The sequence below is a fragment of the Rattus norvegicus genome, chromosome 3, assembly GCF_036323735.1.
Source record: "Rattus norvegicus strain BN/NHsdMcwi chromosome 3, GRCr8, whole genome shotgun sequence".
NCBI lineage: Eukaryota > Metazoa > Chordata > Mammalia > Rodentia > Muridae > Rattus > Rattus norvegicus.
In genome coordinates this window covers 144,565,552-144,579,028 of record NC_086021.1, presented here as the reverse complement: position 1 = coordinate 144,579,028, position 13,477 = coordinate 144,565,552, and the positions used below count along the sequence as shown (strand labels likewise).

Here is a 13,477-nt window from a genome sequence, read left to right as displayed (position 1 = left end):
GTGCATCATCCCCTCTTCCTTTACTATCAGCAGGAGCATCAACTTGCTACAACACTAAGGAAAAATAGTTAAAGGTGATTTTAGGAATAAAAGGAGGATAAGAGAAATAAAAATGGGCAGGAAAATTGGGGGCAGCTGCTGAAAAAGTGATTAACACTAGGTGAGTTACCACAGGAACAATTGGACCTGGATCCTGCTGGGGTACTCTGTGAGGCAAAGGGTTGGTACTCATGGAATATGCATTTCATAGTGTGTGTGTGTGTGTGTGTGTGTGTGTGTGTGTGTGTGTGTGTGTGTATGTGAGAGAGAGAGAGAGAGAGAGAGAGAGAGAGAAAGAGAGACAGAGAGAGAGACAGAGCGTGATAGAGAAAAGAGAAGGGGGTGTGAAGAAATAGATTAGTGGTTAACAGCATTGAATGTTCTTCAGAGAATTGGGTTGAATTTCCCACTTCCCCATTAGCGCTCACAGCCATCTGTAACTCTAGATTCAGGGGAATCCAATATACTCATCTGCCCAACGTGGGTACCAGTCAAACACATGATGTATATAGACATTGATGCAGACAAAACACACATTCATATAAAATAAATAATTTTAAAGGAGGGATGACAAAAGAAAAGGGCAGGAGATCAAGAGGAAAGCCTCCTGCTAAGAGGACAAAGTGGGGACCTCTGATTTTGTGTAGGAGGGTCTTTTGCCAGCACCTAATGGAGGAAGGAGAGTACTTAGTCTTTGCAGTGTTCTACTGCTATATTCCTAATGCATTTCTTGGGTTGCTAGATCATCTAGAGGTGATTCCTCCCTGGAGCATCCATTCTTCATTAGTCAGAAGTAGCTGACTGCGTGAGAGCCAAGCTTGGACAAATGCATTTGTCAAAGCAAATATGCTGCCCAGAGCATTATGTGGCAGCCTCAAAGCAAACTGCCTGCTCTTCACTTTCTGGGAAAACCCACTCACTTCAGCTGAGAACAGATGGAGCTTGGAACATTCTGCACAGCCTGAATATTGACCCCCCTGTCAGTTCTGACATATGTGGTACATAATCACCTTTTCTGTCTTTTAACACCCTCTCCACTACCACCATTTTAAGAAGTAGACGTGCTTGCGCTGTTGCTCCTTTGGAAGGGGATAGAATCCTGCAAATGCTTTCTGACAAAGACAAGCTCTTCATTGCTCTTCTCGCTTCTTCACTGCTTTCATCAAACCTTCAGAGAGACTCATGAGTTAAAAAGTATCCAAGCACCCCTAACAAACAGGATAAACGTACTTGCATTGCTGCTATGGGTCATGCAGAGAAGTAGTGATAGAGGAGATGCTAGGAGATGATGGAGAGATGGGACAGAGGTACAGGTAGTTGCAGCCATTTTGGTGACAGGATTAGTGGTAACAGAGGTGATTATGATGTGCATATAACACCACACACACACACACACACACACACACACACACACACACACACACGTATAAAGATGATTATGAAGGTAAAGAGGATAGCTATGTTAGCCAAGATAATGAAGTGACACAAGCAGTAGAAAAGGTAAAAGTACTGTTAGGTGGTGCTGAGGTAGAAGTGATGTTGTACGAAGGCACAGTAGTGGAAAATAAGTGGTTGTAAGAGAATTAAGGACAGCTTCCCTCCTAAGAACTTGTCTACAAATGTTCAAAACAAGATTAACCATAAAGGGCCAAGGAAAATATAGATATAACTTAGGTGACCACTAACTGAAGAACAGGTAAATGAATGCAGTATATCCCCAAAATGAAATATTATTTGACCATAAGAAGGAAAGAAATACTGAGACACACTATGATACAGACGAACCATGAAAACATGCAAAGTAAAAGAAGCCAGTCACAAGAACCCATTGTACCACTCTTTCTATGAAACGTTTGGAGCAGACAAATCTATAGAAACAGCTGACAAATGACTAAACTAGTAGTTGTTTCAAGTTGGAAAAGTAACTGCTTATAAATGTAGGATTTAGGAAAGGGAGAAAGATGTTCCAAGACCAGATTCCACACCATTGTGGATGTATAAAATGATTACCTTGCATAAATAAATGCCTTCCCCTGGAACCATAACAAAATCCTGGGCTTTGTTCTTGCCATGTAAGTGTTCTACAGTTATGCTACACTTTTTGGTAAACGGGTGGATTAAGACAAGTGTGGGTAGGTGTGTTATGGCGATGAAGGGCTGAACTTTGGTTGATGGCAATCCTAGGGAAGGGGAAGGAAACATGAGTTATCAATACTTGAAATACCTAAGTTTACACAGAGCCAGGACTAGAATACCTCAGATTTTTCTCCCCTTAGGATTTTTCTATGCATGCTAGAAAACTATATGTCCCACAGTTAATGCTGAATTCACACACAGGTATTTCTAGAACAGGTTATAAGAACCAAGCCAGATGGAAGAAAAAAAAAAGAACCAGGCCAAGGTATCCATTGTCATTAGGATTGTGTCGAAATGGAACATCTTTGGTTTTCTACCTAGTCTGTACGACTTAGGAACAACTGAACCGAGTACACAGATTTTGTTTTCTGTTGTGAGTGTAACATCAGACAGAAGTCGGTGGCTGGGATCTATAATTTTTAATAATTTTAAACTAGCTACAAAATGTCAAATCACTTCACAAACCAACAGAGGAGACAGGAGGGATTTAATATACATGCTGTAATGATATTTATCTCACAGTTTATCTATATTTCATTCATTTATATAATTTTTTAAAGGTTTCTTTATCAGCTACTAAACATCTCAGCAATTTGGTGTGCATAGCTCTAGATTAAGCAACAAAGAGTTGTACTGATGACAAACCACAGGGAAATGGTGATCAACAAGAGCCAGACTTAGAAGATCTTCACGTTTTCCACAAGAGTATTGTCTCCAAAACAGAGCTTTCAAAAGCATTCGACAAACCCTATATTACACCCATTTCACATAGTTTCAGCCAAACATATATTTTGCTAGAAATGATTAATGGTGTGTTAAATCCATTTGTGTGTGTGTGTGTGTGTGTGTGTGTGTGTGTGTGTGTGTGTGTAAAGAAGGGATGATTATGATCAGTCTGTATGTTGACAGAAGAAGGTGACACAGCTGCAGGTTTTGCTGGTATGACTTAATCTTGACAGTGTCCCAATACTGAGCATGCGTAGTTGTTGCTTTGTTATTGTTGCTGTTGTGTGTGTTTTCTTGTCAGTATGCTACTGTCATGGAAAGTTTTTGTTTAAGTAGGAATCTAAAAGTCTATTTAGTTCTCATGCATAAATGCATAAATCACATCACTTTTAGTGCAATGCCTGTTATGTAATTTCACATTGTCTAATTATGAAATCATAAAGACAAAGAATAGCCATGAGGAACCAAAGACAGCACATTTGGAGAGATTCAGAGCCTGACACCCTAAGAAAGGACTGTGGTAGTAGCTCTGTGGAATGTCACAGTTTTACAAGAACAATACTGTGTATTGAGAAAAATCAACAGTACATTGAGCATTCCTAAATTGTTGTCATTCAGCAAACGCCACTGAGAAAAGAAAAAGGAAAAAGAGAGAGACCCAAGACATCTTAAGTCAGGAAATAGAGTCACCAGATGACCACTATGTACAACCTTTGGAAAGAAAGAGAGCCGGAGAAAACAAAAGACACATGGTATCATTGGGAAGCTGACAAACCACACAGGACATTTACAATGGGGGTGACTGACTCTGTGTGTGTGTGTGTGTGTGTGTGTGTGTGTGTGTGTGTGTGTGTGTGTAAGTCTTACTAGGTAATACCATGAGAGAAGCATGAAGGAGCTCTCTTCTCTCTTGTCCAACAACATTGGAGGAGAGCACAGCAGAAGGGCAGATTTAACCACTTCCCAGCATCTTTGTTGCACGTTGGTTGGCTTCATCAATTCTGGTTTTGTTGGAGTCAGCCTAGAAAAGAGGAGAGAAGAGAGGTCTCAGATTACTCCCTAAAGTCCCATTCAGCCTCTGGGTCCACTCAAGTTCCTTGTGAAGCCAACCATTCAGAATTATCACTCTTCCCCCTGCCCCCCAGGATCATTGGCCTTAAGTGGACAGAGTCATAGACACTTGAAGTCTCAATGGATAGAATCTGCTGTTTGAGGACAGGGTTCCATGATTTATCTTTCTATGCTGGAAAGGCACTCAAAGGCTAGACTGTTAGGGCCCAGGAAATTAACTGTTCCCATTACCATGAAGAAAGGTAAGGCAGCAAGTAGACAGAGTCAGTCACCCCCATTGTAAATGTCCTGTTGCTCTTTCCTGTCACAAGTGGGAATGTTGTTTATAACTCTGCAGTCTGGGCAGAGGAGAAAGCCACCAAGTGGTCCAAGGGAGGAGAGGTAGTTTTCAAATGCTCTATTAGCACTCACTGATCATAGGCTATACATTGACTTTCCCACTTTCCAATCTCTACTGAGTAGGGTCTTCTATAGTCAATTTGAATTTATAAACTCCTAGCACACTGGAGTCATCCATGTTCAAACAGAGATCTGGAAAGTAGAACATGTTTCTGGATTATTCACAACTGAATTATCTGGCTATGGCTCTTTACCATCTGTTTGATTAATCAAGAGTTGGCTTCAAAATGAGTATTTACATCAAAAAAGGGAACATTGATTTGTCCTGATTATTCAGAACTATAGACATATTTCTGACCCCCCAGCTCCTCATTTGGAAAATGGATAATCCTGCCAATTTTCTTTGCTTCCTAGAGCCTTCTTCTGTACCTACCAACTGTGTCAGAAATAATACTTTTTTGAAAAGGAAAAGACTAGCTCAGGCCAATTTGACATGCTCTTATAGATTGAAATGTGCCATTTCTAGATTGAGCTCAGAGACACTGAAGTGAGAAAGCAATCCATTTTAAAACAAATATTGTTTCCGAAGGCAAATGTAGACTGTCTTGTTTATGAACGCACTGTCTGGCCTTTGCCAGGTAGCTTGGGGGATGTTTAAGTAGAGCAGAAGCCATTCCTGGGATATTCTCAAAGGCAGGGTGCATCTGGAGCACCTCTGCTCAGTGGATGCTTGCTCCTCCCTCTCAAGTTCTCTAAAGCATGTTCAAACTCCAGACCCATAACACATGGCATAAAAGTGCCACATACTTTTTACATGGTATATAAAAGAAATAGCACCTTTTAGAAAGAAACAAAACAAACCTGACAGAATCTCCCTTCAGGTGTGCTCCTTGGAAAATGCCTCTGTCTGTGTTCATCCTGTTCTCCTTGTTCATCTTTGAGAATTTTTTTTTTTGAAAATGGGGGCTACCCCATCTGAGGATTCCGTTTGATTAGAGAAATCCTATGACAGCATTTCTAAGATGCACTTCATAATTTCCCTTTTCGGAAAGGCCAGTACCCATTAGGGAGCCCTGACATTTTTAGAAGGGGGTCCTGAGTACATCGAACTCTTGGGTGCTTCAGGCAGGTGCAGTCCTGGCCCAGATCAGACACCTCAAACTGTGTGTATGTCATATGCCAGCATGTTCAGATTCCAGAGTCAAGCTGTCCCTCCATACAGCTCACAGAATTGGTGAACTGCACATGCCCTTTTAGAGGGCAAGGCCTTACTTTTCAGTATCTAGGTTGCCCAATGATGGAAGTCCGTGGGGACCACCCAGCTGTATCTTAACACACTTTCTTCCACCAAACTCTACTTTATTGCTCCATTAACACTGGTTAATTCTCTTCATTGCTCCATTAACACTGGTTAATTCTCTTCATTGCTCCATTAACACTGGTCTGTACGAAGCTTGGGATGGAAACATACTCCCAATGTCAAGTTTCCTCGAAGAACAATGTGCTTGTAACTTTGAAAGATTGTACATATAAGCACACATAAGCATAAACACAAAGCAATGTCCTAAAAATTCACAAGACTATATAAAAACTCTTTTCATCTCCCCAGAGTTCACCATCAACCCAAATGATGATGGAGAAGCTCATAGAGGGGCCAGGAGAGAAGAAAATTCTCTTTGTTTTGCCTACTGTGTGGTTTTAGCTCAACCCTATACAGACTGAGACTTCTGATATAGTTATCAAAGATTAGAACTTCCTTGAGAAAGAAGGAATAGTGTAGCCCACTAACATCCTTGGAATAACTCTATTGTGATTTTATGTATGGAAGTTCTATTTCAAATATTGGCTAAGCTATACTAATTGTTGAAAGGCAATTATAACCTTCACTCTACCTCTGTGACTCAGCAGCCTAGGGTTGATGCAAAACCAGAGCAGTGGTTTCCCATCAACGTGTCTGGCATTTCCTTAAACCTTTATGGCAACGTACTCCTTCATTGGTAACGAACAGCTAAATACCAAAAGTTCTCACCATTCTAGAGAACAACGTCAGCAGAGGCATCAGAATGTGGCTTCTGCTGCCTTTACAGGAGGAATAAATATTTCTTTTCCCAATCCAGTTACTCAAAGTTTTGACCTCTTTATGTTAGTAAAAATCTCTTCTCTGGAACCCTGCTTGGCTCTGCTGAGTTATCTGCTGGCTTCCGAGTCAATTTGGTTCGGTGATAGAAAACAAGCACTTCCTGTTTTCTCAGATTGTTTCCCTTCTGGAGAACAGCTGAGCAATTATCTCTATGTTCATTTTTCCTTTGGAGCCGTAATGGCTTAAGTCAGACTGAATTGGTTCCAGCACTTTTTGAACCTTTCAATGTGGCTTTAAAACCCATTGGCTCTCACAGCCTTAAAAGCTTCATGACAGCAAAAGCTGCTTAGCCACAACAAGCATGCTCTAACTTGCATGCTCTAAAATGCACCACACAAGCATTTTTCTAGCCAGCTCTGACATATGTGTAGTTCAATACCAATCAGGCAAAATATTCTGTGGTCATATATTGCTTATCTGGAGCACATATGACACAATACTATTAATTCATCCCTTTGCAGTACTGAAGAATGCTTGGGGGATCAAGATGCTATTACTTAGCTTTGTGACTTAAAAGATCTAAACATTAACCAACTCTGTTCTTGGCAAGAGAAGATATAAAGACACTCAAGATCTCAGATTAAGAACTTCAGTGTCTCACGGAGACTAAGAACACAGCAAAAGAGTAGCCAGACATATATTCACAAATAAAATCATTGTTAAATGCTTCCATCTTCTCCCATTTGGAATTTTACAGGTAAAAAAGGTTATAATTAATATTCAACATGCTATGAGGAATGAGAATGTAAGGAAAGAAGTAGTGTCTGATTTGTATGGTGAATTGTTTCATGGTTGTTGTGTCCTGATATGAATTCCTTGGCAGTGAGAATATGATCTGTCTTGTTTTCAGGTGTTCTAAGTGCCTAGCACATGTCTGGTATGGGAGAGATAGAGAAATATAAACACCATTCAATCGTATGGTCTGGGGTAGGAATGTAACTCATTGGCAGAACACTTTTCTTGAATACCCACTACCCTATGCTCAATACTCAGCCCCCATAATACATCGAAACTCAAACGACCTCTAATCTTCATTCCAGTTCTACCACAGAATCTCGTGTTTTTATCTTGAAATATTTTGGGCAAAATACCCAGTAACTAGTTTGCCTGCATGTAGTGTCCCCTTCGTAATGGCAGTCAGTAGTCAGTACCTGAGAGCTATAGACTCACCTTCTCCATGATCCTGTCAATCTGGCGATTCTGGGTGTCAATCTCATTGCCCATGTCTAGGGCCATATGACGGAGGTTTCCGATGATGCCGCTCACCTGCTCTAGGTTTTCATCCATTTCATTTTCCCGGGCATCGTTTGTTACCCTGGGAGCCAAAGAGCAATTTTGGAAGACAGAGTGAGAAGAAAGTTGTTACCGAAGAAGCAGAGCTTGAGGGAAATATACACGCATCTAGGAAGAGTTCTAATGCTTATTCAATATACCAACACGTCTTAATATCTGTCAGCTTCAAGTGTAATTTTAAAATTGATGTTTTGAGCTCAAAGTGTAGTTTAGAAGGCAAATACTCGTGTACTTATGCAAATACGGTATTTGGGAGTCCTGAATTCTCTCTTTGCATCTTTTTCCAGTAGGTTTTGGCTATGAAACCAAGGCTGACTGAGGTGGATTCACCCTTCTCATCTTGCTCAGTATGGGTATTACGAGTACACACTTCTGCACCTGCCTTGAATTTACAGTTCATATTAAATACACTGATGCATTTACTTTTATGATTTATAAAATTACATAATTTCCTCCTTATTTGGCTATTATTTTATTTATTTAGTTATTGTTTTGTTATTTGATTCATTTTAATGTATATTTGTGTGTGTGTGTGTGTGTGTGTGTGTGTGTGTGTGTGTGTGTGTGTGTTCACCTGCCGTGGTATTGGCCATGGTACCCATGTGAAGGTCAAAGGGCAGCCAGGTATAAGTCATTGCTCTTTACCATGTCTGCCAGGGTGTTTTGCTCATCACCGCGGTGATGTCATGCATGGGCTTTCAGGATTTCTCCTGCCCACTTCCCGTGTACCACAGGTACACTAGGATGCTATATGTACACTATCGTATCTGGCATTAACATGGATTTTTGGGCATATGAGCTCACCTGACCAGCAAGGGTTTTATGACTGAGAAGTTTCTAAGCCACCCATACCTAATTTATTTTGGAGAAAATAAAATCATCTATTCTGAGTGACTATAGGCCAGAGGATGGAGGCAGAATTATATAGAGACTATGATTTATTTTTGTTTTGTTTTGCTTTGTTTTCCTAAAATATAGATTTCCAAGATTCAACTTGTGGATGAGCGAAGAAAGTCAGGTAGCAAATCTCAGTGCTCACTACTCTCCCATTCTGGGATCTGCGGCAGTGTAGACAGCAGTTATAAACTGCCTGCCTCTTGATTTTGAGAACTCCTAAGAGATTTAAAGGAACTGCTTTTTCAGGATGATTCTCCCACACACACATGTTGATGTCACAGGTTGGAAGGGCATTGGAGCACGTGCTTTTGGAGCAGAAACATGTGTATCCGGTGGTTTCATTGGCACGGGTAGGAATGGGAAGGCAGGAGCTAGCTCACAAAGCACTTTACCACGTTTTCCAAAGGCCAACTTGAAGGTTAAGAAGGCACTCTATTGCAAACAGCAGGCATCTTACTGCAAATAGAAAGCACTTATTACAAAATTTTCCTACTAGTTACAGTAATGAGCTAAAAACTGAAGGTTTAAACTCCTTTTCCCATGGCAATTCCCAAAGTACACTGGTACTTTCTACCTTTGTTCATTTTGTTTTGCTTGAAATCTTGTGTATGTATGTATGTATGTATGTATGTATATATATATCCCAAGTGAGCTTTGAGACCTCAGACCTTCTGGGCGCTGGGATTAGAGTCCTATGCCACTATGCCTGGCTCCACTAAGTTATATATCAGCCCCAGCCAGAGCAAATTTAAAGATTAAGAAAGCACTCCTACCATTTACGTTTCATTTGAATGATTACCAACAATGAACAAGGTCCTATAGCATAATCATTTCCATCCCTAAAGCACAGTGAAATCACCCCAGCTTTACAAATCATAGACGTCTAGTGTCAAGAGACCTGTATTAAATTACTTTGAGCTGAGTATCGGCACTTGTCCCTCTCTCTTTCTTGTTGCCTTTTCCCTGTGCCCCCTTTACCCCTTTTTCTCTTTTTATATCTCCCATCACTGATACAACCACTCACTGACTTACAAATTACTGAGTTTCCTTGGAAGCAGATGGAGGCAATATTAGAATTGTCATTTGTAAGTCATATCTAGACCATATGCCTTATGAATCACATTTCAATCACAGAATTATTGATTGGCCATCAACTGCAATAACTTAGGGGTATATAGGTATGAAGACAAATATTTTCACCCACGCTGAGTTCTGGTATAACAGTCTATACTGGCGATTCCCATCCTTCCTCAATCTGCAATTTAACACAGATCCTCATGTATTAGAAAACTATTTTTGTTGCTACTTCATAAGTACGATTTTGTTACTGTTTTCATTGGACTGTAATTATTTCTGCAGACAGAGGTTTTGTAAAGCAGTTGTGACCCACAGGTTGAGAACTGCTAGTCTATATGTAATAATCTAAACAGTCTTAATTGCTATGGTTTACATTTTCTTTGATAAAATCAAGTTGTTCTGGTTAAAACAAACTAGTGATTATATAGAATGAATTGGGGGGATGTTCAAAAATATAATGACTTTAATCTTTCCTTTTTCATGGAAAATATTTGGCTGTTTTTCTGCATGGTTTTCTCAGGGCTGAGACATTGTCTGACTTATATAACTTGAGCTTTTAAAAATAGATATTTAAATTTTTTTGCTTCTAGAAATCAAAAGAAGTGTTTAATGTGTATCCCTTTTTTTCCTCCTTTTCCCACTTCAATCAGGTCCTTGACTTCTCCTGCTGTGTGCCCTGAGAAGCTGACCTTTATTACTATACAACTGGTTTCTTGCTTGCTCTGACTTCCAATGGGCTTTGGGTAGTGACCTGAGAGAGACTGGAGGTCATTAAAACAGGGTTTAGAGCATTTGCTTCCTTTTCTCATTCTAGCCAGTGCTATCTATGGTTGTTTTTCCCTACCATAGAACCCTTTTGTTCTTGCACCTATCTCCTGAGGAATTAGTGGTAACAGCTTGCTGCTACTACTAAACTATAAATGCTACACTACTCTTGTTGTTTAACAGGCCCCTGTAACAGTGTCTTTAATAAACTTTGCTAAAATAAACTCATGTCATGTGATGTCTTTCTGCACCATCTCTGATTCTGGAAGTGTTCATGGGCTTTGCATTTCCCAGAGACACACGGCAAACAGTACACATGCCATAGTTTGGAAGGAAATCGTGTCTTGGATTTTGTCTGTTTGGCACACTGTCATTACCAGGAAGAAATCTGAGCTCTTTGATGATGGAGGCTCCTCTACTGATAGCCCAGCAAAAGACCAGACAACAGAATGAAACCATCATAATCAGTCGTAGCCCAGTGAGGGAGCCCAAAAATTCCTTGCTGAAGAAAATAAAATAGTTCCATGCTGATTATCCAACAACAGAGAGCTGTGAAAATCTCACCTGCGGATGAAGCCACCACTGATGGCCATCTGCTCCCGTTCATCCACCACACGGGCAGGCTGGCTGGCCACTACTCCATCCTGATTATTGCCCCAGGCTTTTTTGTAAGCATCACTGGATTTAAGCCTATGCAAAAAATTGGGTGAGTGACAAAGCCCGGGGTGGAGCAGCAAGCTCACAGAAATGATCACTTCTTTAAGCAAAGAACCGAACCAAGCAAATGAGTTTTAAGTTGAGGCATTAGAGAATACCGATATATCATAATCTGGACCCAAACAGTTGGCCACCACCACACCTCAGCTATTCAGCAGTTTATTTTTAATTGAGTCAATTGCAATGGTCAAGACTAGTCTTTGGTTTGTTTTGTGCTTTAATTGGATTTAAGATAAGACTTAAGATAAGCTGGAGAACATTCAGTTCTATTTCAGTGACATGATTATATTTTGAGACACAAAACACAGAAAAACATACTGGCAGACAGACACAAAACAAGACTGCCAAGTAGAGGGTGTACATCACACCACAGTAACACAGAATCATGAAGAAAAACATACTTGACCAACTTTTAAACACACCATCATGCAATGATCTGTGCTTAATATCTTTCCCCCAATACATGTGTGTACTACATTTCAATGTTTCATGAAAGACACAAAGAATTGGTGGTTGGCCAAGGGTGATGGTCTTTGGGTTGCCTCTAGAGTGGTTTGAAATTGATAATATATCGGTACTTCCAAACAGTCACCATACATCCAGGGTTGATGTACAAACCTTTGTCCACAGAGACAAAAAGTAAAAGAAGCATAGTGAAATGAATGCAGGAAAATAGAAGAGAGAACAAGCCATCTAGCACCAAAGAGGAACCCCACCCCCACCCCACCCTGTGTCTTCTTCATGCACCAGCTACAGGCATGAGTAGAAAGTGAAGCATTCTCATTTAAGCCAAACTACTCCAGAAGTTGACCATTCTCGAAATAGGCACTAGCAGGACAGTAATAGCCTTCGTGAGGATTTGAAACGCAGTTCAGTAGCTTCTTGGTTGGGCCAAAGGGCAGGGTAGTGTGCAAACAAATTCCTACTTTAAACTACTCTGGGTTATGACAAGGGAGAGTGGTTTGCAACTAGTGTGGTCTCCATGGGCTACATGTCACTGACCTGCCTTGGAACAAAACTTAAAATCCAGGCATACCTGTTGTGCCCAATAGAAACATATAGAGCATATTTTGGTGGGTGTGTTGTAATTTAAGGCAATCAAAGATGTTTCTAGGTTCTTTGCATAGTAGAAACCACATGCTGTTGAGTCCAAGAACAATATACATCCTTCGGTCCCATTTCGCAGTTTTTATTCTAAGACAAGAAGATTATATTCTTCCCCCCCACTTCCTTTTCTCACAATAGAGTCAAAGCCATCTCTTAAACTGGCTTTAATCCCTGCAGACTGAGGACCAAGAAACCATGGTGCCAAACTGGGAAATGCACCAATGGGATATTAGCAGCTTCCACAATTTATCATCAGCCCTTTGAGAAGTCACAACTTACTATACCAAAGGGCCACAGGCCCACTCATTGAATAGTACAAAGTCATCAAAAATTTTTTCATAGTTAAGAGTTTGTTTCTCCATCCCTCCTCCCCATTCCCTCTCTTTTTGGTTACAAGAAGCTGTTTGGACTTTGTGATGTTTTCTGCTATGTAAAATGTCTGGCATTCCATCTTTGGCAGAGTCAAAGGAGAGGGGAATATGCGTTTCCAAAGAGAAGGCAAACCACTGCACCCACAACGCTGCACAGACTCACATCACGGCCGTACATCTATCATAGTCCTTCGAAACATGCCGAGACAGGGCAAAGCCCCCAGAGAGTCCAGGGCACCACCAGCCACTGCGTTGTGACACATGGTTTTTAAAGCGTTATTTACACACATTAGGGGACACTTCACTCAAGCTTTGAAGCTCCATTAGGGTCTCTTTTGAATTTAGGAATTAGGGACCACTTATATATGGATTTAGTAGGGTCATGTTTCTTGAGAACCAAAGGATCTACCTCAAAGAGCCCTACCTCCACCCTTTCTTCACACACAATTGACGAAGGGTTGAGGGGGTGTATCTGGTAGAATTCACTCCAAATGTGGGGTAAATTGGCTCTAAAAAGGGAATATTGTCAAATCTTGACTAACTGGAATGTTTGACAATAAAATATTTTTGGAGAATTCTATACCTTTGGTAGTGATTAGGAGGCTCTGGGTAAAAGTTTCTCTAAAGGTAATTGGTAAATATCTTTCTCAAATTCTTGAGTGAATTTACAGCTCAGGAGTCTTTAGGGATGGGCACAATCAAATCTTTTCACAGTCACAGATTATAATGATGATGCATCTGATGACTTTTTTTTTCTTCTAGGAGTGGGGGACCGAACCCACTGATGACCTTTTAAAAT

The 13,477-nt window shown here is 40.5% G+C and overlaps 1 protein-coding gene across 6 annotated transcripts in view; it reads right to left on the bottom strand.

Moving 5' to 3' along the window:
* Nucleotides 1-2,579: 2,579 nt before the first annotated feature.
* Snap25 (synaptosome associated protein 25) overlaps nucleotides 2,580-13,477 on the bottom strand; it is an 81,871-nt gene continuing 70,973 nt past the window's right edge. For 4 of the 6 annotated variants that reach the window (NM_001270575.1, NM_030991.3, XM_039104314.2 and 1 more), the window contains exons 6-8: nucleotides 11,048-11,173; nucleotides 7,622-7,766; nucleotides 2,580-3,922 (exon numbers count right to left, since the gene is read on the bottom strand). In NM_001270575.1, the coding sequence (NP_001257504.1) occupies nucleotides 3,854-3,922; nucleotides 7,622-7,766; nucleotides 11,048-11,173 (340 nt within the window). In that variant the 3' untranslated portion in view covers nucleotides 2,580-3,853. Of the gene's footprint in view, nucleotides 3,923-7,621; nucleotides 7,767-11,043; nucleotides 11,174-13,477 lie in introns of those variants that run through there. The other 2 variants (XM_063283128.1, XM_063283127.1) reach the window with 2 other exon arrangements.